Source organism: Mya arenaria, chromosome 2 (assembly GCF_026914265.1).
Source record: "Mya arenaria isolate MELC-2E11 chromosome 2, ASM2691426v1".
Taxonomy (NCBI): domain Eukaryota; kingdom Metazoa; phylum Mollusca; class Bivalvia; order Myida; family Myidae; genus Mya; species Mya arenaria.
Genome location: NC_069123.1, coordinates 46,027,875 through 46,050,719, shown reverse-complemented (window position 1 = coordinate 46,050,719; position 22,845 = coordinate 46,027,875). Strand labels below are relative to the sequence as shown.

Sequence of the window (22,845 nt, the reverse complement as noted above, 5' to 3'; positions counted from 1 at the left end):
CAGCTGCTTCTGAGTCTTTAACGGTTTTTGAATAGGCGAAAGTTCCCTATAATCGCATTATTGTGCCTAGTATTTTAGAAGGTGTAAACAAAGGTCCATGCCTTTAATTTTAATACCTATCAATCCTTTATTTATGTTCATCATGAAAAGCATCCAACTTTGACACTGAAATTTAAGACATCCATTACGTTTTGAAGTATTTTGACTGTAAATCATATGACTGTAGCAATCATTGCTTTGGAACACGTTCAAAAGCACTGTAGTTTATCAAATGACCATATATCTCTATGCTGGTGGTCATAGCTGGGGGACACGTTCTAAAGCACTGTAGTTTAACAGTTGACCATATATCTTTATACTGGTGGTCATAGCTGGGGGACACGTTCTAAAGCACTGTAGTTTATCAAATGACCATATGTCTTTATACTGGTGGTCATAGCTGGGGGACACGTTCTAAAGCACTGTAGTTTATCAAATGACCATATATCTTTATACAGGTGATCATAGCTGGGGGACACGTTCTAAAGCACTGTAGTTTATCAAATGACCATATATCTTTATACAGGTAGTCATAGCTCGGGGACACATTCTAAAGCACTGTAGTTTATCAAATGACCATATATCTTTATACTGGTGATCATAGCTGGGGGACACGTTCTAAAGCACTGTAGTTTATCAAATGACCATATATCTTTATACTGGTAGTAATAGCTCGGGGACACGTTCTAAAGCACTGTAGTTTATCAAATGACCATATATCTCTATACTGGTGATCATAGCTGGGGAACACGTTCTAAAGCACTGTAGTTTATCAAATGGCCATATATCTTTATACTGGTAGTAATAGCTTTGGGACACGTTCTAAAGCACTGTAGTTTATCAAATGACCATATATCTCTTTGCTGGTGGTCATAGCTGGGGGACACGTTCTAAAGCACTGTAGTTTATCAAATGACCATATATCTTTATGCTGGTGGTCATAGCTGGGTTACACGTTCTAAAGCACTGTAGTTTATCAAATGACCATATATCTTTATACTGGTGGTCATAGCTGGGGGACACGTTCTAAAGCACTGTAGTTTATCAAATGACCATATATCTTTATACTGGTGGTCATAGCTGGGTTACACGTTCTAAAGCACTGTAGTTTATCAAATGACCATATATCTTTATACTGGTGGTCATAGCTGGGGGACACGTTCTAAAGCACTGTAGTTTATCAAATGACCATATATCTTTATACAGGTAGTCATAGCTCGGGGACACATTCTAAAGCACTGTAGTTTATCAAATGACCATATATCTTTATACTGGTGATCATAGCTGGGGGACACATTCTAAAGCACTGTAGTTTATCAAATGACCATATATCTTTATACTGGTAGTAATAGCTCGGGGACACGTTCTAAAGCACTGTAGTTTATCAAATGACCATATATCTTTATACTGGTAGTAATAGCTCGGGGACACGTTCTAAAGCACTGTAGTTTATCAAATGACCATATATCTCTATACTGGTGATCATAGCTGGGGAACACGTTCTAAAGCACTGTAGTGTATCAAATGACCATATATCTTTATACTGGTAGTAATAGCTTTGGGACACGTTCTAAAGCACTGTAGTTTATCAAATGACCATATATCTCTATGCTGGTGGTCATAGCTGGGGGACACGTTCTAAAGCACTGTAGTTTATCAAATGACCATATATCTTTATACAGGTAGTCATAGCTCGGGGACACATTCTAAAGCACTGTAGTTTATCAAATGACCATATATCTTTATACTGGTGATCATAGCTGGGGGACACATTCTAAAGCACTGTAGTTTATCAAATGACCATATATCTTTATACTGGTAGTAATAGCTCGGGGACACGTTCTAAAGCACTGTAGTTTATCAAATGACCATATATCTCTATGCTGGTGGTCATAGCTGGGGGACACGTTCTAAAGCACTGTAGTTTATCAAATGACCATATATCTTTATACTGGTAGTCATAGCTGGGGGACACGTAATTTGTTAAGTGTTAAATCATAAGGAAAGGAGTGTTAAAACAAAAATAGCAAAAGCAGGAACCCTTTAGCAAAATAATGTTGAAGACCACAATTTCAAACGTGTATTCAAAATTAATTACGGCTGATGTGTTGTTTGATTGGTTGATTGACAATGTATCATGTGATATAATGAATGTTTCCATAAGGGGCCAACATATCCACCATTTTTGTTAAAGTCCCGGTGGCTGTGTTGACTAGCCGGCTGTTTTTTTTTACTGTTCACTTTGGTTTTTCCTGGCGTGGGTTTGAACCCCACAAAAACCAAAATAAATTTTTATGCACTGGATTTTTTTCTGCATTATTCATAACATAAAAAAATGATAAAAATAGTTTTTTTCAGATGCATTACCGGGAAAACTAATATTTGGTCCAAAAACAAAAGCGAGTCACTTTTAAGTACTGCATTCAGTTTACTTGGTATATGCCTTCCAGATGCGTAGTCAGGCTTTACTGAATGTTACGCACGAAAGGGGGATGGTGTTGAAGGAGGAATATCCCTGTAGCTGTAGGGGGGCTCCCCAAGGAAAAAAAATGAAATATAGAACTAACATGTTGGGCACTGATGTGTATTTGGAGGGATTTATAGGTTCGGGGCCGCCGACCTTGTAGTAACCAAGTGATTGATTTAGGCTCAGTAAGCTATCCAACACAGAGAAAAAAATGCTTACTATAGCTGATCTTCCCTTTATTCTGATATCAATATTTAGCTTAGCCCTTGAATTTGATGCCATTTTTTCCCATATTTATTTTTTCATTTTTCAAATTGATGTTACACACATGCGTAAGTGCATAATGCTGGCTACGCCCCAGCCTTCAATGCTTCATATGAGTAGTTATGGCGGTGACAGCTGATGTGAAGTTCTAAATCTTAAGCAATGCAGTTTATCAACTGATCACCTGGAATCATTACTTGAAATTGGATGTTCACCTGGATACACTTGAGGAGCAAAGAGGTCATGTTATGTTTGGAAAACTATGAAAAAAAAGTTGTTTGATTTGAAGTCTACAGATAAAACTCAGGATCTAAGAAATGTGGTTAGAATCAGTAAAGACTTAAAAGAAAGTCTTCACTGGATGTGTTAAGAAATAGGTAACTTTTGGTTTAATGAAGACATGGAATTAGAGAAAAAAGTTCACATTGGATTAAGAAAGTGATCTACAAGAATAGGTTTATGTGAAGAAAACTACTAGCTCAACAATTGGATTCACCTGAGGAGTTACAAGAACATTGGATTAAGAAGATATACAAAAATAGGTTGGATTATGTGAAGCAACTACTAGTTAAACAGATTTGGATTCACCTGAGGAATTACAAGAAACTATATGATAAAGGTCTTTTTTACTGTGCTTTGAAAAAAGTTCATCTGAAATGGGCCAAAGTTGAAGAAAAGATTGAAAAAATATGAAAGAATTGTGTGGATTTTAGATGACATGATTGAGTCTGTGACAAAAAACACTTCCATTGTTGGTAGTTTTCTATGCTTGGTGAAATTGAGAAATAATTTTTCATACAAGTATGGTTACTTATCTGCATGGAAAAATCAACATAAGCGGAACTTATGTGAACTGTGCCACAAATTAATTCTCCTGAAAGTACACAGTAACTATTATACACTTTCGTTTGCAAATCACCCTGGAATACATAGATCAAGGGTCTGAAGCATTGATTGATCTTGGCTTTTGTTCACGCTTAAACCACCAAGTGAATTTCCTTTCAAGTCTGACAGCTATGGCCTGTCATTTAACTTCATGCATCATTTTGCTAACATCATCTGCAATTTGACCTGTTGTTTAACTAATCACATAGAACTTTCTACCAAAAAAGTGGGCTCATTTCCACACAAACCATCCATGTTCAGTTTGCATTGATCTCCCCTTCACCAGGGCTTTAAAGTATGCTTGCAACAACTGCATGGTTACAAAGGGAAATCTTTAAAGAGTTGATCATGACTACCTGGGTTATCTTTTAAGAGTTGATCATTACCGTACTACCTGGGATATCTTTGAAGAGGGGATCATGAATATCTGGGATATTTTTTAAGAGTTGATCATGACTACCTGGGATATCTGTGAAGAGGGGATCATGACTACCTGGGATATCTTTTAGAGGTGATCATGAATATCTGGGATATCTTTTAATAGTTGATCATGACTACCTGGGATATCTTTGAAGAGGTGATCATGACTACCTGGGATATCTTTGAAGAGGTGATCATGAATATCTGGGATATTTTTAAAGAGTTGATCATGACTACCTAGGATATCTTTGAAGAGGTGATCATGAATACCTGAGATATTTTTGAAGAGGTGATGATCATGAATATCTGGATTATTTTTAAAGAGTTGATCATGACTACCTAGGATATCTTTAAAGAGGTGATCATGACTGCCTGAGATATCTTTGTGAAGAGGTGATCATGACTATCTGGGATAGATATCTTTGAAGAGGTGATCATGACTACCTGGGATAGATATCTTTGAAGAGGTGATCATGAATAACTGGGATATCTTTGAAGAGGTGATCATGAATAACTGGGATATCTTTGAAGAGGTGATCATGAATACCTGGGATATCTTTTAAGAGGTGACCATGCATACCTGGGATAACTTGAAAGAGTTTATCGTGACTACCTTTACCTGGGATATCTTTGAAGAGTTCATCATGACTACCTGAAGGTGGTATAAATTAACCATCTGCTTTTTGCAAAATGGAAAAATGATTTTAATCATGCCTTAATACATGTAACAGATACTTTTACAAGCTTCCTGTTGACCTTATAAGGATTATAGTAATCACTTCATACAAGAAATCAACATTTTTAAATACTTTATTTGAAATCATAATATGAAAATAAAATAAATCCATTCAAACAAGTGCTGACACAGCAATTTGACAAATGTTCTGGACAGGGTTTACTTTACACAGAAAGCCAATTGTTCAATGTTCTGTTTGCAAACATAAAAGCCCATATTAGGGAGAAACATTTACAGATGTGCATCATGATGAACCCACTGGTTCAATGAAATTTTAAAAGTTTGAAGGCAAAAGCTGTTACATTTGAGATGAACAGTTACCTTAAATGGAGCTTTAAGCAAAAATCTTAGCAATACACAATCTAATATAAAAGTAAGGTAAAAAAAGTTCTTAGTTTCAGCTAACTTCTAAAATAAATAGGGTTGATCAGTATGCTTTTTTTCTAAAAAAAACAAGAGGCCCATGAGTGCCTATGCTCTAGTGGCATGGCTCATGTGGTTATTTTTGATCCAGAGCATGTATGTATGAGTAATAGCCAACAAACATATTGTTCACGTTTTGTGTTTGAGTTAGCTTAAAACGTTGCACATTTAACATCTGAGAACAGAAAGTGTTGTAAGCAGATTAGTTGCATGAACTACTAGTATTCTAATATGTGCCAAGTAAAGGTCATCTGAGGAGAATAAAATTTGCTACAAAACTGTACTATTGGTCAAATTTTCATTTTTGTAGCTTTAAAAGGACAAAATGGATGGTGGCCCGGCCCAGGGCACATAATTTCAACTGTTTTGCTAGACGGTCTACATATAGTGCTCCACAACAAATATCAAAGATATGAGCCTTGTGGTTTGAAACAAGAAGATTTTGAAAATATTTCTTAAAAAACTTGTGACCCCTGGGGGCAGTGCCAGTTTTGACCCTAGGGGCATAATTTGAACAACCATGGTAGCAGACCAATAAAATAATCCTTATTCAAAATAACAAGGGTCTGCATATTGTTTCAGACATAAAGATTTTCAAACATTTCCCAATTTAGTATACCAAACCGGTGAACCCAGTGGCGTGGCCAATAATGACCCCAGGGGCCTAATTTGAACAATTTTTCACATGAATTTGTGACTTTACATGTAAACTTGTCTAAAAATAGACTTCGCTCATGTAGACTTGGCTAAAAATAGCATTTTTTTTTACTTTTGAGGCCCATAATCTAGGTATGCATGGGCAGATCTTGTTTTCGAAAGGAACCAAGCTCTAATTGATATCTTAATACTGTACAAGTTTCATCTATATACAATTAAAACTGAAGACTGTACCATGTTCACAAGCAATTGTTTACAGTCGCACAGACGTTCAAGGCCTATAATCTAGGCATGCATGGGCAGATCTGACTGGTTTTCGAAAGGAACCGAGCTCTATTGGATATCTAAATACTGTTTTATTGAGATACAATCATAACTAAAGACTGTATGGTGTTCACAAGCAATTGTTTACAGGCGCTAGGAAGCACATACTACGTACACATTACCATCACATCAGATATTCTGATCTTTGGCCAGTAAAGCTAAAATTAAAACCGTGATAATGTACCAAAACTACCTATATCAGGGTATATCACTATTGTATTCTTTTTAGGATAAACAAGAGCTGTCATGGGGCAGTGCCCTCAACTATATGCTGCTTTGTCTTAGAAATGAATACAATAATGATAAAGGTAATATGCAATAAAGAGACAAAATAAAAATTAAGCATGAAATGCTGCAATGCAAAAAAACAACAAGTTTTCAATGATTGACAGACAAACCTAATTAATTAAGCCTTTGTTGTGCGATTAAGTTTCAATATTTTTTTGTTTTAGTGACCTTGATCCTATGGGCCCCGAAAGCAATTCTATAATACTTTGTATACTAAGTTTGTAGATGTATTTGATGCTGCCCTCCTCCTGGCCTGCCAACACAATGACACAGTCATGTCATTTTTATAACCAGGTTTCACTTTACAGGTTAACAAGAGCTGTCGTAAAACAGTGCGCTCTACTACGCCTCTTGGAATTGGACGTAAATACAATAATAGTGTGATGTGCCTGTAAAAAGCAATAAAACAATTAAATAAAAAAAGTGAATAAGAATCACAATGTGACAAAACAAGGTTTGATTTGGTTAAGATAATAAAAATGTGCCTGTCAAAATAAAAAAAATAACAAGACGCCAACGCGGCAAAGCTTGATTTTCTATTTGACAATGCAATTTTGCAAACCTAGGATTTGAGCTAATGACCTAGTATTTTTAACCAAAAAGACCCATATTTATATTTATCGGAGATATCATTCATACAAATAACCTGATCAACAGAAACTATTCCATTTGTGTGAGGAAAAACGAACATTTTATAAATACATCAGCTTTTCCAAAAAGATCTGTCCCAGAGACCTAGTTTTTGACCCTAGATGACACACTTTATCATCTAAGATTTCATGTACACAAATATTTTTAAAGTTAATTAAAATTTAAATTTTTGAAAAATATGGTTAGATCTGAAATTCATGATTGGGATGTGTGTTTATAAAATAACAATTGAATTTAGTTATTAACTGATATGGATAGCTTTGGTAAGCATGGATTTTTTTTATGACATCAGGAAAGTATTTCCTAAGATTTGACCTAGTGACCTAGTTTTTGATCTGAGGTGACCTATATTCACAAATGATTAAGACAACATGTAGACAAATATTCTGACCAAGTTTAAAAAAGATTTGACTAAAATTAATGAATTTTTATGACTGTGGGATTCTTTCTTCTAAAATTTGACCTTGTGACCTAGGTTTTGACCGGGGATGACCCATATTATAGAACTTTTAAGATATTATGCAGACAAATATTCTGACCAAGTTTCATAAAGATTTGACAAAAATTGTTCAATTTATGATGTGGAATGATTTTCCTAAGATTTGACCTAGTGACCTAGAATTTGACCCGGGATGACCCATATTAAAAAACTTTCAAGATAGTATGCAGACAAATATTCTGACCAAGTTTCATAAAGATATGAAAAAAATGTTGAATTTATGACATGGAAACATTTTCTCTAAGATGTGACCTAGTGACCTAGAATTTGACCAGGGATGACCCATATTCATACATCTTCAAGATAACATGCCGACAAATAGTCTGACCAAGTTTGATTACCATTGGATAAAAACTCTTGATTTTATTACATAAAATGAAAACTTTAACGCAGAATTGTTAATGATAGTATAGCCCACCTATTCTTCGAATAGTCGAGCTAAAAATGAACAAATAATAATTTGCAATGCTAATAAGCTCTTGCTCAATTTCATCATGTCCCTTTCACATATGAGTTGGACTGATATATCAATCACTAAATATTAATGGTCCTAGGTCAAAGAATTCAAGGTTCATTGTGCAGAATAACCACTGTTAGCCATTACCTTCACCTTCGACCAAAAAACTCCGAAAACAATACTTGTCATGTTCTGGTCAAATATAACCTACCATTAATGTTTCATGGATTGAAGTCAACCTACAAAATGTATTTTCAAATTATTCAAAAATATAAATGTGTCTGTTTGAAATATAAATGTGTCTGTTTGAAAACATACGCTAAAACATATGCCAATTTGTTTTTACAATAGTGGCATAATACATATAAAATACAATAAATCAATGACACAATGCAGCACAAAAGAGGTCTTTTATATCACAGATTCTCTGCAAGCCAAGGTAGAGTAATTCCATCCAAAGAGCATGCAAACTGACAACAGCCTGTTGAAGAGATTTTCCTGAGGAACAATCCTGGGTATTCATTCCCTTCCTTCTGTCAGAGTAGAGACGTTTCAAACTGACAGCCTGCAATTTTAATGTACATATTTGAAAACTGTTTATATTCACAGTGACTTTTTATAAAAAAAAATACATAAAGTGATGTTACATAAAATGTTGCCCATATACAATAAAATGATTAAACAGACTATCATAAACAATAAGTCTACAAGTACGGTATAAGGCCTTAAAGGGACTGTACACCAGACTGGCACTAAAAAAGTTTTTTTTCTGTAACATATCTCAGGACAATTATTTAATAGAATGTGTTACGCTTTTATGTCATAATTGTAAAAAAAGTACAAACATGTAAAAAAAAATGTGTCACCAAAATTGAAGTCCAGTGTTGTATCAACTGTACTACGAAGGCTTACTTTTTACATAAAGTGATGTTACATAAAATGTTGCCCATATACAATAAAATGATTAAACAGACTATCATAAACAATAAGTCTACAAGTACGGTATAAGGCCTTAAAGGGACTGTACACCAGATTGGAACTAAAAAAGTTTTTTTTCTGTAACATATCTCAGGACAATTATTTAATAGAATGTGTTACCCTTTTATGTCATAATTGTAAAAAAAGTACAAACATGTAAAAAAAAATGTGTCACCGAAATTGAAGTCCAGTGTTGTATCAACTGTGCTACGAAGGCTTACTTCAATCAAGTGGTATATTAAAGCTATACACCTAACTTGGTTATATCATGTGATAACATCGACTAGCCAATCACGCATAAGAAATTAATTCTACTAGGTAGACATACCCAGTAATCTTTTTGAATGGAAAAATATGAAATAACTGCTAAACTTAATAAACTTGCAATTTGATCATCTGGTGCACACTGTTGCTTTAACAGCAATTAAAAAAACAACACATTCATGAAACAAATTATATAATTTACTTTGCCTGTATATAATTATTTAAAACTATATTTATTTTTTTTAAATTATTTTTCGTTTTAAATACAGAAATGCTTATGCTGAGGACTTGGAAAGTTCTATTCTTACACATGGAAGTGGTGCAGAATGTATCCATTAATAGCCACGGCCGCAGATGTAATTCTGTAGATGTTTTCATGGCTGCTACTGATATCATGGACTCAACGGCATGGTCAACTGTTGGTCCAGGCAGCGATATATCTGCCATCTCTGTGGAAGGCTCTGGATGAAGGGCGGCAAAGGTCCATAACCAACTCCTAATAGCAAAATGAATTATTATTCAGAGTATGAGATGCACTATTTATTGAACATGTAAATGTACATGGGTATATCATTTTTGTTCTCACTCATCAACTCAATACTCTTTAAATCGTTGTTTATATTTCAATCCTGTACTTGTGTATAGACCTGTACTTGTTCATAGACATTTCCTTTAGGCCTGGCGGAAACAATAAATGTCTTATCATACAAAATTACAAACACAAAGCACAGTCTTACCAGTTGGCGTTTCAACACAGTTTGTTCTTCAACATTCCAGAAGCAAGCACGTGTAGACAGACACCAAGCACACACTTTAGGGTGATAGTGGTGGTGGTCATTTTGTGCTATTGTGCATCTAATAGCTTGTTAACTGCTACAGGTCTTTTTAGGCCAAATCTAAAAAAAATGAACATCTGTCAATTGACCTACAGTGCATGAGAAAGTCACCTTTATAGAGTTATATGGTAAGAGAATTTAATAAAAAAACAGAGCTTTTAAGCTAAAGTCCAGTCAAAATCTCTAATATAAATGTGTATGGTCAGTGGAATAAGAACACAGCTGAAGACAATATACTTCCTGCCATATAAACCAGTGTTAGGTATAGATATGTACCGGAGTATATACAGTCATCTGTTAAACTACAGTGCTTTAGAACATGTCCCAAAGCTATATGATAACTAGTATAGAGATATATGGTCATTTGATAAACTACAGTGCTTTAGAACGTGTCCCAAAGCTATGATAACTAGTATAGAGATATATGGTCATTTGATAAACTACAGTGCTTTAGAACGTGTCCCCCAGCTATGACTACCTGTATAAAGATATATGGTCATTTGATAAACTACAGTGCTTTAGAACGTGTCCCCCAGCTATGACTACCAGTATAAAGATATATGGTGATTTGATAAACTACAGTGCTTTAGAACGTGTCCTCCAGCTATGACTACCTGTATAAAGATATATGGTCATTTGACAAACTACAGTGCTTTAGAACGTGTCCCAAAGCTATTACTATCAGTATAACGATATATGGTCATTTGATAAACTACAGTGCTTTAGAACGTGTCCCCCAGCTATGACTACCAGTAAAAAGATATATGGTCATTTGATAAACTACAGTGCTGTAGAACATGAGGCCCAACTAGGACTACCATTATAAAGCCAATTGTCATTTGTTTAACTTGTTTAGGTTAGTTTAGGTTAAATGTCAATAAATTTTGTAAAGGTCAAAATTCAGCTCATTCCCACCAAATCACTGTGTGCTTTGCTGAAAAAAAATGATTTGCAAGCATCAATAGTTAAATAATGCATAAAATTATGGAAATATTTAATACCGTCTTCCCAAAATTCTTCGTACTAGAGTCAGGCACAAATTATCTTGCATTTCCAGCTCCTGGATTTTCCTTAAAGCCTCTTCCAAGGTTTTACAAACCAGCAATTTTGTTCGCTGTGGTGTACTGATGTGTTTTACACAGATATCAATGACGTAATTGTGTAAACACGCACCTGCCTAAATCCACACTGTCGTTTATCAAAATCCATACTGTATTTAATTTTTACGACACAACATTGCTCATCCATTCTTTTCCATGTTTGAGAATGTACATGGATAGCAATATTAAGCACTAAAGATATTTCAAAATGTTTTCCAATGCAGATGATGAAGAAGTAGAGGTAAAATGCGCAAGGTTCCTTTTTTTGTCACAATTTCATTTTGTAGTGCGTGTGGGTTAGAACCAGCCGCCCGGTTAACTTAGATTTAGAGCGCCGTGCTAGTGTTCCGGAGGTCGTGGGTTCGAGCCCCACACCGAGCGCACTTTTCCTCCTAGGTTCACTTTACTGGTGGCAGCGGTAAACGGCAGGAGTTCCTCTGTCGGCCTAAAAAGGTTAATGGGGGTAGGAGTGTAGTGTGTGTGGGTTAGAACCAGCCGCCCGGTTAGCTCAGTTGGTTAGAGCGCCGTGCTAGTGTTCCGGCAGTCGTGGGTTCGAGCCCCACACCGGGCGCACTTTTCCTCCTAGGTTCACTTTAATTTGTACTCAATCTTGTCCGATCCATGCAATTCCCACAAATGATTAAATGAGACTTACCACTACATCTCCCATAGGTGATATTATGACAGGACGCTTTTCTGACCATCTGTACGTGGAGTTCGGTGTCCAAATGCATAACCATCGAGACTGCGGACCAGACGTTATACAGGTCATCAGAAAAGCGTCAGGTAGTAATATATCATTCCTTTTATTACAGTCTTAGGCAAGACTGCTACATTTTTTTTCCAGAAAACGATTAGTGTGTATTGGTATTTTATTTGAGAGGAGTTAGATTCTGGAATTATACATAACCCTGATTGTTCTTTTAAGAATGAGTTGACTCATTTACCGTCTCTGTGGCCCAGTGGTTAAGGCTTCCGCCTACGGAGCGGGAGGTCGTGGGTTCGATCCCTGACCGCCTTATACCGAAAGATGTTAAAAGTTGGTACAAGTAGCTTCCTTGCCTGGCGCTTGGCATTTAAAGGGTAGTGCTTTGAAAAATGGTGTACTCAGTACTGGTTTAACCCAGGAAAGTTGTACCCCGTGTATCGGTGCTTTACACCGAGCACGTAAAAGAACCAAGGGGTTTCTTCGAAAAAGTGCTAGGGTATCCCGCCCGGACTTCCTTGTATCCCACCACTGTCCTTTCTGTGTGCTGTCCCTTCAGAGATAAAAAAAGGTCCCCGTTGGAAATAAGTGCTTGCACTTTCACTGGTTATCCTTGACCCAAGGTCTTAAAGAAATACATACAAATACATACAGTAGATGGGCATAGAATGCTCTTCCTTGTGTTGCTCTTGTAACCGTATTTACTTGATAATTAATAAGTATACACACTTCTCTGCAAGCAGGCGTTGAAAAAGGTATAATTTTTTTTCCATGCAACGAAAATAGTACTTAAATGATTTTTAAATAATATTTTTTCTGATTATTGTTTTTCAGATCTTAGAAAGATTGAGAGAGATTAACAAGGAGTACATGAGCAAAAAGCGAAAACTAAAAGTAAGTTACCAGTATTTACAAACAATTGCAAAGGCTCATGAATGTCATTAATATTGCAAAATGTTGATCTGTATTATTATCAGGGATCTCAATAAGAATGGGATGCCGGCCAAAACAGACGGTTTAAATGACCTTAAGGTCAGTTCAAATCTATCAAATAAAAGCAGTGTTTTTTTTTCAAAAAAGCTTTTAGGATTAGGATTAGGATCTTACTTTTGGTTTGAAGCAGCTCCATCTACACATGAAATTTCATAGGTAAGTTAGTCATCATGGGCTGCTTTTAACCTGCCACTTCTGTCGCATTTCATTTGGGCTAACAAGAATTATGGCCTTTGACCTAGTAAAAATTGTTCACATGTAGCACCAATACTTTATTATCTTCAGACACGAAGCTTCATTGTTATGTTGGTCAGCAAGAGCTGTTATGCAAGTGACATTTCTTACACCTTTCACTCATTAATTTCCCCACTCGGTATTAGACTTTATCTGTGTCCTGCTGGCTTCTGGGGCTATTCATCACAACTCAACTTACTGTGATGTAGAACATTATTGGACCCATTTATTGTGGCAACTTATTTAAATCAGCAATATGAGAGTATTAACATTATTTTAATTACACCTACATAGTTAAGATTTAAAGGAAATTTAAGCAAATAAGCAGACCAGTCAGGGATTATCTGTGATTGCTTATTATTTAACGAAAATACTCATAATGAAAAAAAATGTACAAAACATATATTTAATTGACATTATTACAAAGCCTGATATTGGATCCTCTTTTTTGATTCTAAAATAAAACATAAAATTGTTAAAATAAATGGGCATCAGTCAACAACGACCAGCCTTTCAAATTCATGAATTAACCTGTAATATTTTAGAGATGTGAGCGTGCTTCAAAAGCAAAGGCACATGTGCGACAACGGTTGGCACAGGAGGCAGAAAGAGGACTACCTGGTTCTAAGGAGGGACAGAAGTGTTGTAGAGCTGGGTTGCCTGTAAACGGAATTCACTCTGCTATCTCTGGCCATGACGGTAGTAATAGACTTTAGTAGACCCCCACTCTTTATTCATATAGCTTTTTAATTGAATTTATTTTGGCTTTTTGATCTCAAGAAACATTTTAAAATAAAATTACAGCATTTTTAAAGTTTATGAAACTTTTCAGCCTGAATTGTGATAAACAAAAAAAATATACAATGATTACTCATGTTGTGTATTTTTGGTTTTCTGGAAATATAGAATTATTGTTAAAAAGCCATGTTCAAAAAAATTGTTGATTGTACACATTCTAGTAAATCCTCCCCAACGAGCTTCATCATTACATCTAACATGTACTGTTTCTAGCACACAAAGTGCTCAGCATGAGTTATTGTGATAAGGTAACTGTCCATTATCTGACATCAACATTTTCCTTCTACTCCTTGTAAACCACTGGGACAATTTCATTTGTTGTACGTAATAGTTTTATCTGCACCAAACAGATGGGAGCATTCATTGTTGTCCGATCAATAACTTTATAACTCTTTGTTAAATCAGGTGAGTGATATAAGTCCATCTTGGCCCTCTTGCTTAAATTACTTTGTCACTTTATTTATTCTCAGATTCTGAAACTGGCAACCATAGCACATTAGAGAGAACTTGGACTGACACCAAATCTGCAAACATCAAAGAGAATGAAACTAGGATCAGCAAACTATCTGAGACTGTAAAAGATGAACTCAGTCAGGACATCTTTGTGTCACCTGTCAAATCTGATGGCGATGTTGGTGTTAATCATTTGTGTCAAGCTCAATTACAGGTTGAGATTGATGATGTCAAAGTTATAGAACAAGTGAAACTACAACCAAAGACGAAGCAGCTTAGTTTATTGAAATATAAACGGAAAAACTTCATTCCAAACAAACTGATCAGTAGACCGAGTGTAAAAGAACATTCAAGCTTAAATCAGAAAGAACTTGATGAAGATAAACACTGTTTTTCTCAAAATACAGATGAAGATAAAAGCTCAAAACAATTGTTTGAAAATGCAGAAGTCATTATTTTTGAGAGGCAATCAAATTTACCACATCAAGGTTCGATTTGTTCCGAAAGTAGCCATGGGAGATCTGTTATGAAGGAAATCGATTCCAACAGAACAACAGCGAATAATGAAAATCACCAAGGAAGTGTAGAAACTGCAGGTGGCAAAGACAACCACCCTGATGGGTCTGAAACAACAGTGACAAGTGTTTGCTCTACGCAGGAAGATGTGTGTGAGCTCACAGAACATGGGGCAGCTACTTTCACTGGGAAGGTGAGAAGAAAGTCTGGAACCAGAAAGAGGCGTTCCTCGGGCCTTGGATCTCAGAGACGGTCATCTCGAATTGCAGAGCAGTGTGGTGATGATACCTTGGTTGAAGTGCAGTCCAAAAAAGCCTCACCAAGATACATTCCTCTAGGAAAAAGGCAAGTTATTGTCAGCTCAATATTCCAATGTCTGAAGGATGAAGTTGCAAGAAAGGAAGGAGAAGTTGAAGATTTCAGCATTCCTGATGATTATCTTGAATGTTGTCTTTCAAGTGGAAAGTCTACCATTGTTAAACATGACATTAGTTGTAAAACAGACAGCGCAGGTAATGTTCCTATAAAAAGGGATATTCAGCAATCTGACATCTTTAAGAAAGCTCCGAATTTAGTTCAGACGCCACTTAAAGTTGCTGATGATCAAACTAGCCTTGTCTGTGATTTGGGAAATGTAATGTTAAAAGATAGAAAAGAAATTGAAGATATGTCTAAAATGGAAATGTCTGATATAGAAGAATCAAGGCCTGGCGATAAATGTACAAGCCTGAACAATTCTAAGGTAGAGAATATAGATTCACCCATTTTATTTGAATCCCCCCAAAATGACAAGTTTGATTTCAGTAATAAAGACTTTAAGGAAAAGAAAACACCTTTCCAGGAAGTTTATTCTGAACAATCCATGACTAACTCATTGGCTATTATAAGAGAAAATGATGAAAGAAATGGGAAAAGTGCATTATGTGTTCAGACAGCGACTGGTATACCAACACATGATATACTTGAAAACCAGAGCTTGAGAAAGGGCGAGGCAGCAGAAACTAGTGATGTTCAACATTTACAAGAAATAGGCAGCTTTCAGGTACGTTTCATATTTAAAAAAATGCAAGATGAGTTTAAAACAGTTGGAACTTACCCAGTAACGTAGTAAGACCCTAATGGGCACCATTTCAAACAATAAATAGCTTGATCATTTCTGAATGTGTATCATTTCCTTGAAAAATATTTGTAGTCCACTCCTGTGCTTAAAAACATAGACTAAGTCATGAAAATTGAAGAGTTTCAAGTGGGAGTTTTCAAGGGGTGTGCTACCTTAAAATGAAATATGAATGCCATAAGATAAAATGAAATAATCAATATGATTGTCTGTTACATGTACCAGACTGGAGTAAAATTCTTTCTGATGTACACACTTGTTTTGTTGATGATGAATTATGTATGGAATGTTTAGTATGTACATGTTTTTATTTTCCATTTACAGTTAGGAGACAGTGAATGTGTGAGGGAGGTTGTGTGTTGTGAATGTAGGGACGACGAGGGCACCAGTTCATACATAGTGTGCCTGTGTCGGACAGCCCTACAGGTGTTCAACCTCACTGACCACTGCTGGACACTGGTCTCCACTCACTCATGTAAAGTCACTGTAAGCCCTTACATATTAGTCATGATTTCATTTTTATGTGTGTTTTTAAGTAAACAGAAATTGAATTATAAGTTTTTAGAATATGGAAGACATTGAGTTACTATGATTGGTATTTGTACAGTACACGTACATCATTATGGATCTCTTAATATTGTTAGAAATAAGGTATTCATACATGATTGATAGTAAGTTTTAATTTAAATAAACAACATCAGCTCAGTTAATGTAATTAATATAGCAGATTACAGAAGAAGGACTGTCACCAAACACAGGGTTGAAAATCTGAATATTATATGTAGAAATATGGATTATTGTTGTCATATGAAGTTAAAAAGAGACCAAATGTTCATAAAAAATGGAAATGTCGCAAAACAATCTTCACTTTTAAAGAAAAAAATTATTTTAGTTGTTTGGTGCTTATTTAAATAAATTAATGAGCTTGCTAAATTTGAACATATTGAATTTTGTTAATACAAACATGAAAATTGTGTGGGAGTCCCTATAAAGTGTCCTTTACATTTCATATCAGGTGAAAAAGAAAGCTGGAAGAACACTGTTCCATGTTCCAGACCCTAAGTGTGTTCAAGTTGTTGTTTTGGAGAACCAGTCTAGTGGAACGACTGCATGTCTGTACTCTCTCCAGGGAACCAGTCTGCACAGAACTGTACTGGACACCTACCATACCACCAGGTGTGATATATGGCATATGGGGCCATCATAACGATGTATCATTTACACCCATGGTTGTAAGGACAACTACAAATTATGTGGCAGACCCACGGTCTAGTGATAAAACACTTGACTGTTAATCCATGGTTGCAGGTTCCAATTCCCGCCACACCACTAAAAAATACCAATCATCTTCCTGGAGGGATGTTAAATGGGGATACTGTAACCGTGTGACAGTTCTTTACACTGGTGCATTTAAAGAACCAGGGAAGCTCTAGTCAGGGTTACATATTGTTTATGCATTTTGCTAAATGAAAAGTAATATGACTGACAATCTTCGTAAATTGGAATACTCAAAAACAATAAAAAATAATGAACGAGTGACAGTGTTTTATTAAAGTCAAGAAAACACAACAATGCATCTATGGTTCATTTCTTTTGTGAATCAAGTTAATGTGGCATTATATGTATTATCTATAAGTAGCAACTTACCGTAAAGAAAACATAAAAATTATGACGTCACAGGTAACCAGGATGGTACTTCATAATCATGTATAGATTTTTTTTATAGTTTAATGGAAAATGGCATCTATTATGTTAGAATTATCAGTAATTTTCACTTTTGATTATTCATTTGTTAAAAGACCAGAGTGAGATTTTTGTACATCTCCATCTGATTGTATAGAAGGTTGTTAACTTCCCTTTCAGCATTGTTGTGTTCCCCATGTCCAGCACACACCTGTTTATCAGTCAGTACAAGGATCAGAATTCCCATGTGACTGTCTTCACCACAGGGCTTGATCCTGGAGCCTGGGACAGGGCCCCCCTCGAACCAACTGACCAGCAGCTGACCACCCTCACCAATGTTCGGGGCCTACAGGAGGCTGTCCTTGGGGTCACCGCCAAGGGAATGGTTCTTATCTGGTATGTCAGTACTGTTAGTACTATCAGTTATGCTCACTTTGGTGTCTATTTATGTACAGAGCTTTCTTAACTTTTCCTCATAAAAAATGCCACTTTTCTTGTATTCAACCAACATCTTTTGGGCAACTGTTACATGCCTGTTATCCAATAGCATTACTGGCATGTGTTTGTTAGTTTTTGCATAACTGACAAAGCAACCTTCATTTAGCTAACAAAGTCTGCCTTATAACTTGCCTGTTTTTAAACAACAACCAATAACATGAACTGTAATTTGGGTACCCATGCCTATGACAGCATTTACTGATGAACATCCACAACAAAATTTTGGCACTGTTTTGATTTAGTACTCATGCAGAAACATGATGTTCACTTTTGTTTCTTAGGAACTACAAACATGGGATGCTTCTCTCATGCTTTGACACCAGTGAAGTCTGCCCAAATTACCCATTGTGTGTCGCTGCCTATTTTGAAGAGGTACGTAAATGATGTTCAAGGGTGTTTTTTTTTCCAAAAGATTAAACACAAGTTTTCTAAATGATCATTCTGTTTACCATTTTCAGTTTGGAGGTGCGAGGAAGACTATATATAATGTTGTGGGTTCATAGTAAAAAGTTAAAAACCCTATTTTTAATACCTTTAAGCAAACAAATAATGTTATTCACATGGTTTTGTTTTCATAACTTGTAAATTGTTGAACTGAAATTGACACAAAGATTGGATTGTATAGTGGGCAAGGGTATTTCCAGGGTTTTCTGATATTGCCGATGTTATCATGTCGACGTGGTCGGGAGGCAGGCTCGGTGGTTGTGGTCAACCCTCAATTCTGCTCATCAGAAATACTCCTCTCCCTACGCCCACTGACAGACACTTGGGCAGGGTAAACACTTTAACAACATATTTCGTTTAACCAGTCTTTGCTAGATTTGGGTTGCCGTATGTGTTTCCTTTTAATGAGGCATTGGTTCTTTGCCTGGGAAAAACAGGTGCTCTGTTAATCATGTACAAAAGTGTATCCAAGATTGTTTTAAAATTTAGGCTATGATTATGGGTAGCACAAACACTGAGTACTTGTACAGAATGTACTTAATTACTTTGCAATCACTTAACTGGTATATTTATATCCCCGACAAACGAAGTTTGAAGGGGGTATATTGGAGTCACCCTGTGGTCGGTCGGTAGGTCCATCGGTTTGTCGGTCGGTCCGTTGCAATTTACCTTGTCTGGAGCATAACTTAAAAACTACTGGATGGAATTGGATTAAACTTCATACAATGGTAGAGCATAATGAGAGGAAGTGCAGTGTACAATAACCATAACTCTATGCTTGCCTATTACTGAGTTATTGCCCTTTGTTACTTTTTTTGTCCGGAGTATAACTTGAAAAGTACTGGATGGAATTGATTGGATCTTCATAGTGGTACAGCACAATGAGAGGAAGTGCAGTGTTCAAGAACCATATCCCTACTTTAGCTAATTACTGAGTTATTGCCCTTTATTTGTTTTCTTTGCTGTCATTTTTTTTCCAGACATTAACTTGCAAACTACTGGATGGAATATAATGAGAGGAAGTGCAGTGTACAGGAACTGCATTTCTATTTCAGCCAATTACAGAGTTACTGCCCTTTATTTACTTTTTCTTATCCGGAGCATAACTTGAAACCTATTGGATGGAATTTAATAAAACTTCATACAGTGATAGATCATAATGAGAGGAAGTGCAGTGTACAGGAACTGCAATTCTATTTCAGCCAATTACAGAGTTACTGCCCTTTTTTATTTTTTTCTTGTACAGAGCATTACTTGAAAACTATTGGATGGAATTTAATAAAACTTCATACAGTGATAGATCATAATGAGAGGAAGTGCAGTGTACAGGAACTGCAATTCTTTTTCAGCCAAATACAAAGTTATTGCCCTTTGTTACTTATTTCTTGTCCGGAGCATAACTTAAAAACTACCGGATGGAATGTAATAAAACTTTATACAATGGTACATCACAATGAGAAGGAGTTCAGTGTACATGAATCATTACACTATTTTAACAAATTACAGAGTTATTGCCTTTTTCTGTGTTTTTTTTTTGTCAAACTTTTGTCCGCACAGTTACTTGAAAACTACTAGATGGAATTTCATAAAACTAAATTCAATGATAAATCATAATGAGAGGCGGCGTTCGGGGGTATTAATCTGTTTCTCCAAATGCCTATTTGTAGTACAATACAAATGTGCATAGCTAGAATGCCTGGCATGGCATCATAGATATTCTCCTCTCAATGTATAACTGATTTAGTTTGCTCCAATCTATATGTACTGTATTCTGTGTATTTTAGCTGTTCCAGTGCCGGCATGATGTCACATGACCTGCTTGTCGCTAAAGAAACCAATGGAATGCTGGGAGTTTGGGATGTGTTCACAGGCTGTTACTTAGCAACCATTGATGATGTCACCATCACCTGCTTTGGAGTGTCAAATGAGAAGCTAGTGATGTGTCACAAGGACTGTGTACATATATTCCAGTTACTGTGATATGAAATGGGCATGATATTTTTTATGACTTTGTTATTTTATGCAAAAAACTTGCACCATCTTATTAAAGTCTGAATATATTAGCTCCCAAGTTCAGGTGGATATTTGCTTTCGACCAATGTTATTAGAATATACATTTTTTATATTAAATAATTCAACAAAAAGGTATGTTTGTTTGTAAATTTAAGCATGTCAAAAACACAACATTCACATACACCTAGAAATTGAGTCTCAACACTAAGCCCTAAACTGAGTCTAGTTTTTTTAATGATTTCCACTGCTGGGACCGAACTATTTAAAAACGTAGGGATGGAATTTAAGAAAGAAGGTTGAAGAATAAGATGATTCCACACAAACAGTCATAAGCGCTTTTTTTCTTTTTCATCAGACAACATATTTACTCATTCTTTTTATTGTTTTGCATATTTACTCCTATATTAACTACACACCAGTACAAATATTGATCTACCAAATTAAGTTATCGCAGTACTCACAGTTTCCTATCAATAAGTGAAAAACTCATAGGCCCATAGACCTCAAATCTGTTTGGCATTTTGTTGTGACCAGCTACTTTACCCTAGTGTTTTAAGGTCAGTTTGTTAAAGGTAAAGGTCGTAGTGACCTCGAGCAAACAAATCCGTTTCCGATATATGATCGAAGAACGCTATGACAGAGGGACCTCAACATTGGTTGGCAAGTTTTTAAAAAAAAAACAGCAAAAAGAACCCTTTTGATTTTGAGGTAAGTGGGTCAAACGTCAAGGTCGTGGTGATCTCGAGCTAAAAGTCCGAGTCCTGTTAAAAACGCTATGACCCAGAGACTTCAAACTTGGTGGTCAGGTTTGTTATGAGCAGCATTGGAACACCTTTGAAACTCTGTTTCCGATTCATGTAAAGAACCCATGATCCAGGGACTTTGAACTTGGTGGGCAGGTTGGTAAGGACCAGCATTGCAACGCGATTGATTTTGAGGCCAGTGGGTCAAAAGGTCATTGTCGTGGTGGTCGAGCTTTAAATCCGTTTCCGACCAATAATTGAAGCACGCTTGGGTCGAGATGCCCCAAACTTGGTTTTAAGTTTGGAAATGACCAGCCAATGAACCATATTTATTTTAAGGTCAGTGTGTCAAAGGTTAAGGTTGTTGAGACTTTAAGCTGGAAGTCTGTTTCCCATCAAGAACAGAGATGAGTTGGCGTCAACTTCATCTTGCAGTGACCTATAAATTCCATGTACATACTTGAGAACAAAGAAACATCCAACAAGAATAACAAGAATACACACTTGAACAACTAATATTCAAAAACAAGTGGAAAATTATCATCTCAAGACTATCTAGTGATGATTATTGACGATATCTGGAATAGGATGTTATGAAAATAAGAGAAAGGTGGTAATATTTGAGATGTGGTAATATTTGATATAGCCATAACGAAGGAAAGTCAACAAAACTGCAGCTGAAATAGGTGTACTTCAACTAGCTCGCGCTTTAGGACTGGAAACACTAATTATTACTCAAAGTAGGAGAGAAGGACAAAAACAAAAAAGAATAAGCTACTAACACTGACTTTGGGAATCAATTCCGAACGAAAATGTTATCAAGTATATGGCTACCAGTACCAGGTGCATAATATTATTTCCAAAACTGTGAACAAGATTACTGAACATGCGGATCTTGCAGAAACTTTCATCAACTACTTTCTGTATTCACAGTAAAAGCTAAGAGAATACTGAACATAGAAAATCAACAGCGATAAAGCATTTCCCACCTAGATTTTCGCGTGGACAGAGAAGTCAAGGCCATCATAGATACGCTCATTAAAACACCACTAAAAATAATGTAAAACAAATTCTCAACGGAACGAAAAGCTTCCAATAGTCTGCACACCTTTGTAAGTAGTTGAAACACGAGTGGAACAAACGTGTTTAACTACAGGTATATCTTGGTCACGCCAATATGCTGCTTAATATCAGAAACAGGGTCACATGTAGTAACGCATCTGGAAAACCTGCAAGAACTTCGAAAAAAGATCCAGCGTAACAACCTGAAATGCATAGAAGAATGGTCAGAAGCTCTAGATGATAAAACAGATATGGATATAATATACCTTGGTTTCTACACAAATACTGCTCAAAAAG

General features: G+C 36.0%; 1 protein-coding gene and 1 long non-coding RNA gene across 2 annotated transcripts; one reads left to right on the top strand and one right to left on the bottom strand.

The window, feature by feature from the left end:
* Nucleotides 1-4,869: 4,869 nt before the first annotated feature.
* LOC128225105 (uncharacterized) lies at nucleotides 4,870-11,302 on the bottom strand. Its single transcript, XR_008259604.1, has 4 exons — nucleotides 11,190-11,302; nucleotides 10,090-10,248; nucleotides 9,661-9,848; nucleotides 4,870-8,675 (listed from the first exon to the last, which is right to left on the bottom strand). It is a non-coding gene; the product is annotated as an uncharacterized LOC128225105 (long non-coding RNA).
* A 100-nt stretch (nucleotides 11,303-11,402) lies between these two features.
* Nucleotides 11,403-20,853, top strand: LOC128217007 (uncharacterized). Its single transcript, XM_052923802.1, has 10 exons — nucleotides 11,403-11,529; nucleotides 12,829-12,888; nucleotides 13,767-13,920; nucleotides 14,490-16,030; nucleotides 16,430-16,591; nucleotides 17,121-17,281; nucleotides 17,969-18,184; nucleotides 18,568-18,658; nucleotides 18,931-19,061; nucleotides 20,515-20,853. Exons 1-10 carry the CDS (start codon nucleotides 11,497-11,499, stop codon nucleotides 20,708-20,710), a joined length of 2,745 nt encoding a protein of 914 aa, XP_052779762.1. The 5' UTR covers nucleotides 11,403-11,496; the 3' UTR covers nucleotides 20,711-20,853.
* The last annotated feature ends 1,992 nt before the right edge of the window (nucleotides 20,854-22,845 follow it).